General features: G+C 40.0%; 1 protein-coding gene across 7 annotated transcripts in view; it reads right to left on the bottom strand.

The window, feature by feature from the left end:
• Positions 1–406: 406 nt before the first annotated feature.
• usp33 (ubiquitin specific peptidase 33) overlaps positions 407–17,073 on the bottom strand; it is a 126,549-nt gene continuing 109,882 nt past the window's right edge. For 6 of the 7 annotated variants that reach the window (XM_059983797.1, XM_059983795.1, XM_059983794.1 and 3 more), the window contains 5 exons: positions 16,343–16,424; positions 13,827–13,935; positions 8,713–8,815; positions 7,742–7,810; positions 407–2,903 (listed from right to left, as the gene is read on the bottom strand). In XM_059983797.1, coding sequence (XP_059839780.1) covers positions 2,749–2,903; positions 7,742–7,810; positions 8,713–8,815; positions 13,827–13,935; positions 16,343–16,424 — 518 coding nt within the window. In that variant the 3' untranslated portion in view covers positions 407–2,748. The remainder of the gene's footprint in view (positions 2,904–7,741; positions 7,811–8,712; positions 8,816–13,826; positions 13,936–16,342; positions 16,425–17,073) is intronic. The other variant, XM_059983799.1, reaches the window with a different exon arrangement.

Here is a 17,073-nt window from a genome sequence, read left to right as displayed (position 1 = left end):
AAAGCAGAGAAATAGTCATGGTCATCCACTGCAACCACAGAATACCTTAGCTTGTGACGGCTACCCATGCCACCGGACTCTGAGATCATAAGAGTGAACTGCCCTAGTTCAACGGCTTTTCAACTTTTAAAACTCTCCCGCAAGGGTCTCCTGTCATTCTCGGATATGGTGGACTGCTAACACACGATATTGGGACTAGATGGATGCCACCTTGGTTGGAATGAATTGTTTGGACAGGAGGGCCTGTACCTGTGCTGTATGGCTCTATGACCCTAGAACAACAACAATTGCTAAACAATATACCCAGGGCTTTCTGTTCATTCACACCCTGTGTAAATAAATACTTGTCAGAGACCCAAAAGGAAGTCAGAATATCAAAGTATAAATAGAGGGGGAAGGGAAGAGCTCATGTCACTTATTTATTGAACTTTACTGTAAAGGATTGAAAGGCAAAGAAAACATCCTCCACTTATGCATTCCAACTTTACTTCCACGGTTCCAGATTTGTATCAGTGCAGCACATGTTCACATTTATGATCCGAAAGTCAAACAACATGCACAGGTGAGAGGGAGAGTACTTCATTCTAAACGCTGCTGGACCCTGATTCTGCTAATGTACAATTAAATTATTCACACATTCCTTACAAATGATTATTCATTAAAAAATGCAGTAAGATCATCATCATTTCTACAAAGTGCAAGTTAAACTTAAATCAGTCACAGTTGCAATTGAGATTTACAGGTGCATTAAAAATAAATTAATACAAAAAAAACGCTCAAGGGATAAACCTGTTGGAAAGAGAAGTGTTACATTCCCACTAACACGTTGTTTGAAATTGATGGAACATTCCTCTGAGGCACATGCTAAGGAGACTGATATTTAAAGGATCAACTCAAGGTTGTCGCACAAGAATAATTAGTCAGTTTAACGTGCTTCAGGCTTGTTTCTGCAACAGCTACATAGTTTTTGCCTAGTGAAGAATCACCTGCAATTTTAGTGGAATACTCCTGAGAAATTACACAAGAATTATACTTAGAGTCTGAACCGAACTCAACTACAAATGAAAGGCTGATGCACTGAGTTTACCTTTCTTGATTATTCTGAAGGTGGAGTGCGAAATCTGTAAACTGTTAAACCTAGTGTTGCTTCAGCGAGCTGCCAAGAGGAAGTATTTCTATGGCTAGGGGCTCCATCCATGAGGGTCAGCAAACTTTATAGAGCAGCTGCCAATGTGGTGTAACCAGGTCCACAGATGTCACTGAAGGGAACATGTGTATTTTATGATCTTTAAAAGAAAACATGCCAGAAAATTGGTGTGGGAAAATTTCAGCTAAATATGTTGCTGAGTTAAAAAATAATACATCTCCTCTCAAGTAGCCCAAAATGCTTTACTTAGGGAAAATTGCTTTTAAAATCATGCATTCTTAGCAGAGTATACACAAATGCCGATATGGATTTAATGGAATTGGTTGGGTCAGGATTCTGCGATCTTTAGATCTTGGATGCAGAGTGGATGTTGACAGTCCTGTAGGAGGACAGCATCCTCAATTCCCTCAGCAGTACACCAGAGTGGGCTGTTGAGAGAATGTTGATCTTTTGCCTAGAGTACTGGTACCTTTATTGCACCTCCAACAGTACAGCATTCCCAGTGTAAACTGGATGTTAAAATCTCCAGAGGGGTGTTTGAATCCACAACTGTATAACTCAGACAAAACTGACAGTAACTGAGTGCTAATTAATTTAGGAGTGGTTCTACAGTAAACAAGATAGTCAAAGTAATTCAATGAACTAGACCAGGACAATATCCCATGTACCATCAATTTACAGGTCACGCCATTCAGAGATTTGGGCTATATTATTTTTCTTCTGTACTGTTTTTTGTTCTCGTAATCATATAGGCTTTATGTGCTATGTGCTGTTGGTAATACGTTTTGTACCTTGGCCTTTGCTTGGCTATATTCATGAATGGTTGAATGTTAATTCAACTTACACTAATTTAACAAGTTTTCATAAAAAAGAAAACTGGAAAGGATGTAAACAAAGAAAGATAATTACAATTGGTTTACAAATTGATGAATAGAAAGGTGCCCACTCTCCCTATAATTTATAAACCTTTTATACTGAGAGAGAGGCTATATTATTGAAATTTAATAGCCATTGACAAAAGGTAGAGAAAGCAAGTTATATCCAATTGAAGAGTTAGAATGAAAATATTGGGCCAAATGGCTTTCTTTAGGAAATTAATAAGGAATAATGGGCTGAATGTTATAATTTCTATCAATGTGTGCATGAGTTAACTCGGCCTAGACATTACACTTAGACTCATGTTTATAATTGTTGTGAGCTTTCAGGAATATTCTTTTACCTGCTTACAGTCACAAGGACAAGGCATTTGCAATTTTCAATGTGTCATCCACAGTGCAGTGCAAAAAAAAAAAATCAGCGCTTTCCTGAGTTGACTTAATATAAGTAACTTGTTTCATACTAGTACACTTTCAGTGCATGGGCCTTTCACAACCAAATCAACATCGGATACCACCCAGAAAACACATCCATCTTTCAGTACAGGCAGACCAGAAACCTACATTAAACTACGTTACAAATCAGGGATTACTTTGTGATTGTCCCAAACACATACTGTAATGCCACTGCAAGAATTATATTCATAAAATATCTCACATCCTGGAATGCTTAAGCTTCAGCATAATTCATCTCAGTTTCAGTTTTTGAATGTTTGCCTTTAGCCATTATTGGACAGGGCGGATTTCAACCTCATTTTTTTCTTCCACACATGACACATCCTGGTGGCTGACGCTCTGCCGCAGGGCGACCTCTGGGCCCCCTCCATAGATGGAGTGCAGGAAGTTCCATGTCTCCTCTGAAATTTGGCCGGAATCCGCTCCTGGGTGAGAAAGTTACATAATTCGGTTATCAACACCACCCAAAAATAGATCACATTTTACACCTTTTGGGATTCAATCATGTAAAAGCGACCTCGTAAAATCACAACTATTATTGAAAATGTCTTGAATGAGTTTTTGAATTTGCTAAGATGAAGCTGATATTTTATTTTTGATACCTTAACAAATGGCCAAGTTAATCGACTCTAAATCAGCCAAGGCAGTATGGTAGTGTAGGGGTTAACGTAACACTATTACAGTGCCAGTGAGTTTAATTCCACCGCTGTTTCCAAGGAGTTTGTATGTTCTCCTTGTGAATGCGCAGATTTATGATTTATTAATTCATTTAGAAATCTCTTGCAGAACAGAACCTTCTGGCCCAGCAACCCACCCATTTAACATCAGTCTAATCACAGGACAATTTACAACAACCAATTAACCTAATAACTGGTATCTATTAGGTCTGTGAGAGAAAACTGGAACATCCCGAGGAAACCCACATGGTCACAGGTAGAACATGGAAACTCCTCACAGGTGGCAACAGAATTGAACTCTGAAGTCTGGAACACCCTGAGTTGTAATAGCACCATGCAACCATAGCGCCCAAGCTGGAAATCATTTGGGTGCTCAGGTTTCCTCCCACATTCCAAAGATGTAGAGGGTTTGTATGTTAATTAGTGGCATGGTGTATTTGGGCAGCGCAGGCTCATTGGGCTGGAAGGGCTTGTTACCGTGCTATATCTCTAATAAATAAATAAATAACAAGTTCTGATTTGCATTATTACAGATGTCTCTGCAAAAGCAGATAAATCAAGTTCACAGATTGAGAGATTTGCATGCCATATCCTAGCATTCATCTATTGTCTGGGGAGTATATGTCAAGAGAGGGGTTAGCACCTCTGGTGAACTGCAGCTTAGTCACCTTTGGACCCCACCGGACACTCAGCTCTCCAAGTAGCTGTTTGCATGTGACAGTGGCCACCCTCTGGTACAATGCTTTGATAGGCAGGCTAAAGCAGGTGAGGGTAAACAGCAGCCTCATACCCTGGTGAGATAGGGCATGCCTGTCCTAGCATGCTAAGTCAGTGCTGGCAGACTGGGTGGATGAGATCTACAGTGAAATCCAATGGCCAGGAAGGCAGTACTACAACACTCTGTGCAGAGCAGGGGGCATAACAGGGCACAGAAAGTGTTATGGCATTCCACTGCAACCAAGGAAGACTTCAGTTCGTGACACTTGTTTGCACCACTAGACCTGAACTTCTGAGGTCAAGACAGTGGAAAAGCCCCAGTGGAATAGCTTTTTCACTTTAAAACCTCTCCTCATAGGTTTCTTCTCATAGGTTTTATATATAAAACTCCAATACTATGTTAATTACATAGATGGTATCCTTGTTAGGGAAACCCAACGTAAGAATGCAGCTGTGGTCTTGTTCCATTGTCACTAGGCCTGTTTTTCTTAGCATTTAGAAAATGTGGGATTGGGGGGGAAATCGCAATGAAGCTTGTGGAATATTTAAAGGCCTACACAGAGTGATTGTGGAGAGGTTGATTTATATAATGGGGGACACAACCTCAGAATAGAGGGACGTGTCTTTAAAAGAGAGATAAGGAGGAATTTCTTCAGCCAAACGGTGGTGTTAAGGACTATTGAAGTCACTTGTTGCATCTAAATATGAATTTTTTAAAAATTCAGCCGTACCACCTGTATTGTAAATATCCATTTTGCATGGACTAGAGTAGCACCGCAATCTTGTTGTCTTGAGCAATACAATAAAGTGCTATTCCATTCTATGACCATCTGCAAAATTCATTGCCACACATGGCTGTGGAGCCCAAGCCATTGGGTATATTTAAAGCAGAGTTCAATAAGTTCTTGATTAGTAAGGGTGTTAAAAGTTACTTAAAAGAAGGCAGGAGAAAGGGTCTGAGAGGGAAAATAAATCAGCCATGATGGAATGGAGGAGCAGACTTGATGGACTAAATAGCCTAATTCTGATCCTATATCTTATAGCTTTATGGTCTTAAATTCTTCTGTGAGACAGAACCTGTATATTCCAAGGTAATAAATTTAAATCATAACCTTGGCTTAGGTGAGGCATAGATTACATTTATATCAAACCATCAATTTAATGGTGTAGTTCAGTTATATTTGTACCATCAACCAAATTTCAATCATGCCTCTAAAGAGATGCAAGATAATATTGCTGCTCCATCAAACTCTGGTTAGACCACATTTGAATTATTATGTTCAGTTCTGATTGCCTCATTATTGGAAAAATGTGGAAGCTTTACAGAGTGTGCAGAGGAGATTTACCAGGATGCTGGTCCCCAGCACAAGTACGTAAGTGAGTGAGAGAGAGCGTGTGTGCACGCGTGTGTTTATATAATAAAATCTTACATATTTATATTTACTGTGTTTTTAATTATTATCTTGTGTTCTTATTCTGTGTTGCAACGGATCCAGAGTAACAATTATTTCTTTTTTCTTTATACTTGTATACTGGAAACTACATTTAAAAAATCTTTAATCTTTTAGGGGGTGCCTGGCCCATGCACGGCAGCTTGCACATGCACACAATTTCTTGTCCATTTTGTCCCTCCTGACTATTCACCCCATCCCTTACCCATACTGTCAGCTGCAGTCGAGTTACAATTGCCAAGCCTGCCTGCACACTCGGCTCCATTCTCAGTCCCTGGCTCCACCCACACAGCTAAGCACGGACCGGACCTCCGGCTGTGCACTAACCACAATGGCTCCAGGTTCCAGCCATCCGCCTAACCAAAGTCCCACAGCTGACCACAGATCTAACCATGATCACAGAACCTAGCAGTATATAGCATAGGACGGACCAGCTAGTCTGACCATTATGTGATAGATTTATACTCTATGTTAGTTTCAACTCACTCTGACCCATCCAACCCCATCTAAACTTTCCTTCACTCTTTTCTCCCACCACCCACCAACACCATGTGTTTAAGCATCCACAAGCAGAAGCCTCTACTTCAATCATCCTTACCAGGGACTATTTTTTACCTGAAGCAGGAGGAGAGATTTGTAAGAGTTATGGAAAATTATGAAGTGTGCATAAATAGGATAAATGTAAGCAGGGATTTTTCTTTAGTGCTGGAATATGTGCCGACATTTGCAGGCTGCCCCCAGCACATCCCTGGGTTGTGTTGGTTGTTAACACAAATAACTCGTTTCACTCTATGTTTCGATATACATGTGATAAATAAGTCTGAATCTGAAAGACTGAGGTTTGGTGAAATTAGAACCAGAGGATAATGATGGAAGGCAGGGCTGTGTATTAGGTGCTCTCCTTGACTCCCTGTATACTCATGATTGCGTCGCCACCCACAGCTCTAATCTGCTAATTAAATTTGCTGACAACAATACATTGATTGGCCTAATCTCAAGCAATAATGAGGTGGCCTGCTGGGAAGAAATTATCTCTCTGACACAGTGGTGTCAAGATGACAACCTCTCCCTCAATGTCACAAAAACAAAGGAGCTGGTTGTGAATTACAGGAGGAATGGAGACAGGACAACCCCTATTGACATCAATGGATCTGGGGTTGAGAGGGTAAACAGGTTCAAGTTCCTTGGCATCCCCATTACCAAAGACTTCATGTGGGCTTTACAATCAGCTGTGTGGTGAAAAAGGCGTAACAGCGCCTCTTTCACCTCAGACAGTTGAGGAAGTTTGGCATGGGCCCCTAAATTCTAAGAACTTTCTACAGGGGCACAATTAAGAGCATCCTGACTGGCTGCATCACCGCCTTGTATAGGAACTGTACCCCCCCTAATCTCAGGATTCTGCAGAGAGTGGTGCAGACAGCCCAGCACATCTGTAGTTGTGAACTTCCCATGATTCAGGACATTTACAAAGATAGGTGTGTACAAAGGGCCTGTAGGATCATTGGGGGCCTGAATCACTCCAACCACAATCTATTCCAGCTACTACCATCTGGGAAATGGTACCGCAGCATAAAAGCCAGGACCAACAGGCTCTGGGACAATTTCTTCCACGCCAACAGGCTGATTAACTCATGCTGATTTAAGTGTATTTCTATGTTACATTGACTGTTCTATTTATTATAAATTACTATAATTGCAATTGCACATTGCACATTTAGATGGAGACGTAACAAAGATTTTTACTCTTCATGTGTGTGAAGGATGTAAGAAGTAAAGTTAATTCAATTCAATTTAAGGAAACCCAGAGTGATGCATGTGTGGAACCAACTGCCAGTGGAAGAGGTGGATGTGGGTTCAATCGTAATATTTAAGAGAAGTTTGAATACGTACATGGACGTGACCAGGTGTGGGTTGATGGGACTATAACTGTAAGGGTCTTTTTCTGTGTTGTAATGTTCTATGACCATTGGAATCAGGTTTATTATTAGCAAATTTGTTGTTTTGCAACAGCAGTACAATGTAATACACAAGATAGACTATAAATGATAGTAAGAAATATATATATATAAAAAAATAGGTAGTGCAAAAAGAGAACAAAAATAAAATCACAGGTTCATTGCCTGTTCAGAAATCTGATGTTGGAAGGAAAGAAGCTCTTCCTAAAATGTTGAGTATGTGTCTTCCAGTTTCTGTACCTCTTCTCAACTCCTATGTGCCACACTCTCATCTCTTTGCTCTAGAAATGCTCACCCTGTAAAATCCTTCATATTAACTCATATCCTTGCACATTTGGAAACATCCTTCTAAATACTGCATTTTTGCATCTTCAAATGGACTCCTGATCTATACCCAAAAGCAGACCATTAAGTCTTTTTTAACAGAATGAAACATTAATTTAAATGGGAAAAGTGGACATACCTTGCTTTAAAGAAACATGGCAGTTCTTGCCAATCACTATCTTAGTGTTATCAATTGGACCAGGATGCTCTAAAACATGAAAAGAATTATATTGGTAATGAATTAGGAATACATATTTTAACATGCAATATACTGTCTTATTATCTGAAAAATTATTTAAATAGCACCAAGCAGTTTTCTCAAATACTACAGATATATTTTGAAAATGAGTAGTTCTGTATTTCTCTCATCCTACTGAGACCGGCTCCTCTTCTGGGAAAGTCTGCTGTTCCATAAACATTTTTGACAGAGATGACAAAATGTGGCACTGGGCTGGTTGGATGAGCCAAGCTGCCATCTCAATTTCTACTTCACTCCAAGTTAAACTGCTTGTTAATACCTTGAAGCTTACTGAAATTAAATCAGGAATGGGTAGATTGCCTTCTGATGAATGGCTCGCCAATCTAGACATGTCCGGGTGAGAGGCAATGTTTGAAACAGAAGATCCTGAGATAACTTGACAGAGAGAAGCAGAGAACATGCTCCCATCCTCCTTTGAACTTTGAACAAACTCCTGTGGGAAAATCCAGCATCAGCTGTCACTGTCTAAAAATAAGAGGTTAACTATTCAGGACAGGCAAAGTAAAATTTTGTGAGCCTTTGCAACTATTTTTGTTAAGGGGTGGTGGAAGCAGAATCTTTGAACATCTTTAAGGATGTGATGGGTAGGTACTTGATAAGCAAGGGGGTGGGGTGAAAGATTACTGGAAGGGGACAGAAAGGCAGAGGTGATGTGACAACCAGATCAGTCCAAATCCCATTAAGTGACACAGTAAGCTTGAGTGTTGGAATGGTGTACTCTTCCTCCTATCTTGTATATTTTCAAAACATCCAGCAGCTCAAAATTAGTGTTTCTTAAAAACATCCACAGATCACTGACAATAAAAGTGAAAGAAGTGAATTTGATGTTTTCATCGGCAAGGTACACATACCATGTTCTTTGCCCTTGACAAATCCTTCCCATTCTCTAAACCACTGCATGCTAATACAGTAGATAACTGATGGTGATTCTTCTTCTTGGAAAGCTTTATTCAACTGTTTGTTTGAGAAACAGAATTTGCAATCAGCTTATTGATTCACTTCACAAACATGGCAAAGAACTACAGTAAACAGTGAATAATCTGCAGCACTGAGTACAAAACAAAAGATTTACAAGCCATGTAAAGTTTTTCACAAAGTCAGGATGTCCCAATGCACCTTATAACCGATTAAACACATCTAAGGCATTGTTCCAATTTTGATGTAAGAAACAATGGAGACAATTTGCGTACAGCAAGTTTCTACAGACAGCAATGTAATAATCAACAGATAATCACTTCCAAATGACTGTTGGATAATTACTGGCCAGAATGACAGGAAAAGGTCCCTCCTTCTTCTTTGGAACAGCAATATATAAGAACTAGAATCAGATTTAATATCACTGGCATGTGTTGTGAATTTTTTTGTTTATCCGCAGCTGGACATTGCAATAAATTATAATAAAAACTATAAATTACAATAAGAAATATATTTAAAATTAAATCAAGTAGTTCAAAAAGTGGGTAGTGTTCATGGGTTCTTTGTTTATTCAGAAATCTGATGGCAGAAAAGAAGAAGTTGATCCTGAAATATTAAGTTGTGTGTCTTTAGGCTCCTGTACCTCCTCCCTGATGATAGCCGTGAGAAGAGAGCATTGTCCTAGGTGTTGGGAGTCCTTAACGATGGACTACGGTCAACACGTTCCTAGAAGACAGCAGCACGGCTAATGTAGATGAACTGAACACATTGATGAGGGAGAGGGAGGAGTGGAAAGTCCGTCACTGTGCCCAAAGCCAGCTCCCAGGCCTGAGTTGATGTAGTAGTAGTAGATGATGGATGCTGCCCTTTTGAGGTATCACCTTTTAAACAGGTCTTCAATATTGGGGAGACCAATGCCTTTGATGGAGCTGGCTGAGTTTACAACTTTCTGTAGCTTTTCCTGATCCTGTGCAGTAGCCCCTCCAAACCAGATGGTATGCTTTTATTTTCAAGCTGAGGAGACAAACTACTAAACTTCTCATCTGAAAGGCAGCATCCAGCCTCGACAGCAAAGCTCTGCCTCACTGTGAAGCTGCCATCTTTTTGAATTGTGCGTTCAGGATTCCAGAGTGGGATGGAAGCACACAGAACCCAGGGTAAGGGCACAAAGTACAAGTAGTAATGAATACAGCCTAGTCCATCACGGGGAAAAGCCCTCCCCACCATGAAGCACATCTAGAAGGAGCACTGCCACAAGAAAGCAGCATTCATCGTCAAGGATCTCCACCATCCAAGACATGCTCTCTTCTCGCTGCTGTTATCAAGGAGTAGATACAAGTGTCTCAGGACCCACACTACCAGTTTCAGCAACAGTATTACCCCTCAACCATCAGGTTCTTCAACCAGTGGAGATAACTTCACTAACCTCAACTCTGAACTGGTTCGACAACCTATGGACTCACTTCAAAGGACTCTGCAGCTCATGTTCTCAGCATTATTTATTTAATTATTAATTATTATTTGTTTTACATTTGCACAGTTTGTGTTTTGCACGTTGGTTGCTTGTCAGTCATTCTGTACAGTGCTTCATTAATTCTATTGTATTTCTTTGTTTTACAGTGAACGCCTGCAAAAATGAATCTTGGCATAGCATATGATGACATATACATACTTTGATAATAATTTACTTTGTAGTTTTTGAATGAGCCACTGAATAGCAGCCCAATAGCATGAAGCTACGTCTGAGATGTTGCATGTCATGCTTCTTACAAAAAGGATGTATTTCTGAGTAACGAGATTGGAAAAGGTAAACAATCAAGAAATTAAAGAGAAAGTGGTGAAGAGGAGGAAATTTAAAGTTCACTGTATGTCGATGCACATTTGACAAATAAGCGTTTGAAATGAAGAAGAAAGAAAACAAGTTCAAAAGTAAATTGATTATCAAAGTACATATATGTCACCATATACAAATCAGAGATTAATTTTCTTGTGTGCATATTCAATGAATCTATAGAATAACAACCATAGTAGAATCAATGAAAGACCATGAAAACCAGGAATATTGGAAGAGAGATCAGTGGACAGAACTGAAGCTAGCAAGTGTGCAGCAGAGGTCAAGGGGTCTCAGGAGGAAGGAAGATTGGGAAGTGAATAGTTTGAAATGATTGCTTAGGTACAAAGGCCCTGGGAAGCAAAGTCAGAATTGTGAGCAGTTTTGAGCCCTATATCTAACAGGATATGCTGGCATTGGAGAGGGACTAGAACAGATTTATGAGAATAACCCCGGAAATGGAAGGGTAACATATGAAGAGTGTTTGATGCCTCTGGGCCTGTATTCACTGGAGTTTAAAAGAATGAGGGGTGATCTCATTGAAACCTATTGAATATTGAAAGGCCTAGATTGAGTGGCTGTGAAAAGAATGTTTCCCATAGTGGAGGAATCTTGGACCAGAGGGCACAGCTTCAAAATACAAGGATGTCCCTTTAGAACAGAGCTGAGACAGTGTGGATAACTTCATTCACCTCAACACTAAATTGATTCCACAACCTATGGACTCATGTTCAACAACTCTACAGCTCATGTTCTAAAATATTATTTATTTATTTGAACAGTTTGTCTTGTTACACCCTTTGGTTGTTAGTCTTTGTGTGTAGTTTTTCATTGATTCTATTGAATTTCTTTGCACTGTGAATGTCTGCAAGAAAATGAATCTCAGGGTAGTAAATGGTGATATATATATATATATATATATACTTAGATAATAAATTTACTTTGTACTTTGAGATGAGAAGAACTCTTCTTTAGTCAGAGAGTGGTGAATCTGTGGAATTTGTTGCCATAGACAGCTGTGGAGGCCAAGCATTGGGCGTATTTAAAGGTGAGGTTGATAGGTTCCTGATTAGTAAGGGTGTCAAAGGTTATTGAGAGAAGGCAGAAGAATGGGGTTGAGAGAGATAATAAATCTATGATCAAATAGTGGAGCAGACTTGATGGGCTAAATGGCCTAATTCTGCTTCTAGGTCTTAGGGTCTAATACCTGAAAAATTTACAAAAGAGGACACTTGGTTTGACGTATTCTCCCTAATACAAATTGAAAGTTTCCCTATTCCGGCAGAGATGATCCAAAGGGAAACCAGAAAAAAAACTCCACACTGTCTCAGCTCTATGCGGCCACCCAAACTGGTTGGAACGTGCAGCAAAAACTCCAGCTCCCCAATTTTTACCTACACCAGGATGAACTTGTCCTTGATGGAGATTACCTTACATAGGGATTGAGAGTTGTTGTACCATTAAAGCTGAGAGCTAAAGTGTTGGAAGAGCTACAGGCTGGTCACCAATGCATGAACAAAATGGAAGCATTAGCTTGAAGCTTTGTCTGGTGGCCTGGGATAGATCAGCAAATCAAGCAACTTCCCATGCACTATGCAGGATGCTAACATGTCCAGAATATATTAACAGCAGGGTCTCTCCATCCCTGGGAAAGGCCTGCATTGTTCTAGCAGAGGGTTCATGTTGCATGGGCACAAATTTCTTAGTAGTTGTGGATGCAGCTACAAAGTAGCCAGAAGTGCTTTCAATAGCCTCGCACACTTCAGCCTCACATATGGCTGACGTCTTGAAAAACCACTTGGCAAAATACGTGAATCGCATATGAGCACCTCACTTAAAGTAAAAATGAAGTGAGACATGCATCATGGGCTTTCTGTGTTTTCTTTTTAATTAGTAAGTTATAAAACATAATCGGACTTTACAGCCTGGAAAGTAAGTGAATGAGGGGATATTTGATAGAAGTATACAAAATTATGAAGGAGATACACAAGGTAAATGCAGGTAGGATTGTTCCATCGAGGTTGGGAGAGACTAGAGCTGGAGGTCATGGGTTTAGGGTGAAAGGTGAAATGTTTAAAGGGAACATGAGAGGGAACTTCTTCATTCAGGGGGGAGGTGAGAGTATAAAACAAGCTGCCAGCGGAAGTGGTGGATCCACTTTTAATTTCAACATTTAAGAGAAATTTGGATAGGTACATGGATGGGTGGGACAGTATGGAGGGTGATGTTCCAGTGCAGATCAATGGGCCTGAACAGAATAATAGTTTGGCAACTAGATGGGCTGTACAGCATGTTTCGGTGCGGTAGTGTTCTATGATTCTATGACGACCTTCCCATTTTGAGATTAACAAGTTTCACACTAATATTTTACTTATATTGATGTCACTTGAACTTATTACAATTAAACTGAGAAGCAGAAAGCTGCATAGGACATAATGAGTGCGTGTTCACAAATGAACAACATTGCTGAACAATGCTCCTTTATTACTGCAAATATTTATTTTATGTTCATAAAGGTGATGCTCAGCACAGGACTGTCTATAAATAAGGCAGCTGACAGGAAATGATAAAGTAGTGGTGGTGGGGATTGTGGAAGAATGAGTTAGTGGGTGGATGTGTTGATCACGTCATGAACATCTAGTCTCATGTACTTAGCACCTGAGGCTCTGGGCACGTTCGCAAAACAGAAATCAATTGATTACGGAAGGTCATTATAGTAGCTAAAGTAGACTTGATACGTTTCAAATGTAAAGAGGAGAATGCATGATCAAAAATGGTTGGAAATGCACATCAGTCAATGCCACTGGGTAATGTGCATAAAATTATTACAGCTCATCAGGTCTATGCTCCTTGAAGGTGCAATCCATTCCATTCTATTCCCTAGCTCCTTACCTGTGGCCAGTACTATTTACTTCCTTCAGTAGTTAACAATTAACATTCTAACTTTCCTTTTCTGAAGGGTCAACTCTGCCCATTGGCAAAAACCTTTGGCTCCAAGGTCAAGGTCTTGCTTGTACTACCATAGCACACTATTTAATTTTGCACCTGTACAGCTTAAAACTTGCCTCCAGAAACCACAAAGTTTTGAGGCCAGTTTTTTTTTCCCTTAGTTAAAGGAAAATTAAAGAATTGACTAACCAATATACACTGCAAAAGCTTTACACGTTTTATCGTTCGACATTCTGGTTGACATTTAACAAAGCATTTTAGTTTTCTTACCCGTACAAACATTTCCAGTTCCATCTTCCTTCGCTTTTCAAGCTTTTCAATCTCAATCTGGCAGCATTGACAGGTGTAGAGATGATTAACAGCTGGCCCCCCTCCAAACCTGAGAGTAGAGCAGAAGTTCAACTTTTTTGCAAAACTGCACAACAAGGAGGAAATATGCCACAAGACATAGGAGTTTGCTCCACCATTCTATCAGAGCTGAATTATTATTCCTCTCAACCTCATTCTCCTGTCTTCTCCCCACTGTTGAAACTCTTACTAATCAAGAATCTATCAATCTCCACTTTAAACATGCCTAGAGACTTGGCCACAGCTGTCTGTGGCTATGAATCCTGGATTTACAATCTTGGCTAAAGAAATGCCTCCACATTTCTATTCAAAAGGGATGTCCTTCTACTCCGAGACTGTGCCCTCTGGTCCCAGACATTCCCACTATTGGAAACATCCTCACCACATTCACTTCAACCAGGCTTTTCAATATTCAACATTTTAATGAGAACCCTCCTCATCCTTTTAACATCCAGCATGTACAGGCCGAGAGCAATGATATACTCTTCATACATTAACCCTCTCATCCCCAGGATCATTTTCATAAACCTCTGGACTCACTCTAATGCCAGCACATCCTTCTGTAGATAAGGTGGCCAAAACTGCTCACAATATTCCAGATGCAGTCTGATCAATGCCTAGGACTCTCAAGTCCCTTAGCACCTCTGAATTCTTAATAATACCCCCATTTAGAAAATAGTCTACCCCTGCCAAAGGCTCTCGGCCTGAAACACCAACTGTACTCTTTTCCATAGATGCTGCTGAGTTCCTCCAGCATTTTCTGTGTTGCTTGGATTTCCAGCACCTGCAGATTTTCCTTTGTTTGTGATTAGTCTACCCCTTTGTTCCTTTTACAAAACAGCATGACCATACATTTCCCTGTCTTTTATCCCATCTGACCTTCTTTGCCCAATCTTCCAAGAACTCTGCAGACTCCCTACTTCCTCATTACTACCTATCCTTCCACCTATTTTTGTATCATCCTCAAACTGATAGCATCTTTCATGACTTGTTTGGCCAAAAAATACTATGATTATTAAATATTTTTGATATGCTACAGCGTTCCAAGTTAGAGATATACTCCAATTAATTTACACACAGGAAAATCTCATGAATTGCATGAGATAAATATTAAAAATCTATTTTAAAGCTTATACCTCAATAAATATTGATCATGGGGTTAGCACAGAACAAGAGATAAGGACATTGAGGAGGCATCACCCCAGAGTACACAAAGGTAATCAAGGAATCCCATTACACTATTGCTAATGGACCAACTTAGGTGTCTAGGGAGAAGACAAAGATAGCTATTCTAAGGGTAACACAAGCCAAAGTTAACAACCCGTTCGAAGTGACTTAATCAGGAAATGGTATCATCCTTGAGTTCAATGTAGAAATTACAGAAATTTTATTAGGTACAGGAGTGGAACCTGGTGTGGTTTTCTGCAGGTGAAGCTCATTCACCTCAAAATTCATTATGTTGTGCATTCAGAGATGCTCTTCTGCACACCACTGTTGTAGCACATGGTTATTTGAGTTACTGTCACCTTCCTGTCAGTTTGAATTAGTCTGGCCATCCTCCTCTGAGCTCTCATTAACAAGGCATCTTTACCCAGAGAAATGCTGTTCATCGGATGCTTTTTTGTTTCTCTACAACTCTATAAACTCTAGAGCAGGAGTTCCCAATGTCATGGACCCCGACCACTACCAAGAGGTTTGTGGACAACAGGTTGGGAATTCCTGCTCTAAAGACTGTTGAGTGTATAAATCCCAGGTGTTCAGCAGTTCTGAGGTAACTCGAACCACGTTCTCAGATCACATTTCTTCTCAGTTTGAACAAAGTTTGGTCTGAACAACAAATGAACCTCTTGACTGTGACTATATGCTTTTATGGATTGTGCTGCAGTCACGTGATTGGCTGATTGGTATTTGCATTAGTGTACAGGTGCACCAAATAAAGTGGCCACTGAGTGTATTTCAGGGTGCGATAGTAACTCGCACCTGGTCAAGCTTCCTGCCATGCAAGTAACCCATTGACACATTTCATCTGGAGGAAAACATCAGTAGCATGCTGCATCTTTTACTTTTTAAAAATTAAATTATGATTCCAAAATTGTGTAAGGTCACTACAGTAGCTAAAATATACTTGATATGGGCATTTATCTGCGGAAACTGAAAATCAACGTCCTTGTCTATCACACACTGTCTAGTCTATCAAATTCCACAAGCAGCTTTGAGGTTTAAGTTATTTGCAGAAGAACATTATATAATCATCAGTGAAGGATTGAATATCACAACTCCATTTACATTGGCCTATCACTTTGCAAGAACCTGTTTATGTGTGAAGAACAGTGCCCGAGCAAGGAAGATATCTTGTGGGCCACCGACAAAGACACCTTGGACATGAATAGGTAAATATTAACACCACACTGTCATGGCTCAGAGACTTGATTACCTACCTACTGTACAAATAATCCCACACATTCTGAGGCAGCATCACCACGAGTTCATCTATGTAACCAGCTTTCCGAGGTGGAACACCTGCAGTAGACACATTTTAATGGATGTGAGACTTTTTAATCACACTTTTTAATTAATCACACTTAATTTAGAGGGATATGGCACGGTTAACAGTCTCTTCCAGCCTAATGAGCTTGCACTGCTCAAATACACCCATGTGACCAATTAACCTACTTACCCATATGTCTTTGGAATGTGGGAGGAAACTGGAGCACCCAGGGGAAATGCATTTTGTCACGGGGAGAACATATAAACTCCCTACAAGAAAAGAATATGGGTCGCTGACATGTTAATAATGTCACCCTAACCACGACACCTCTTGTTGTTTCTATGTAACTCTGATTTTTTTTAAATGGATGGAAGATGAAATACTAGGATAGCACAGCGGTTAGTGTGACACATTCTAGGTGTTGGTGTTTAATTCCGGCACCATCTGTCAGGAGTTTGTACACTCTACCCAAGAATGTATAGGTTTTCTCCAGGTGCTCCGGTTTCCTTCCAGAGTCCAAAACATACCAGATAGTAGGTTCATTGGTCATTGTAAATTGTCCTTTGGTTAGGATAGGGTTAAGTAGTTGGGTTGCTGGGTGGTGCAGCTTGTTCAGCTGGAAAGGCCTGTTTCACATTGTATCTCTACATAAAAACACTAAGGTGCTGTTAAAAATCAAGA

This window comes from Hypanus sabinus, chromosome 11, assembly GCF_030144855.1.
Source record: "Hypanus sabinus isolate sHypSab1 chromosome 11, sHypSab1.hap1, whole genome shotgun sequence".
NCBI lineage: Eukaryota > Metazoa > Chordata > Chondrichthyes > Myliobatiformes > Dasyatidae > Hypanus > Hypanus sabinus.
Note: the sequence above shows the minus strand (reverse complement) of the source record. Positions and strands in the feature narration are given on the sequence as shown.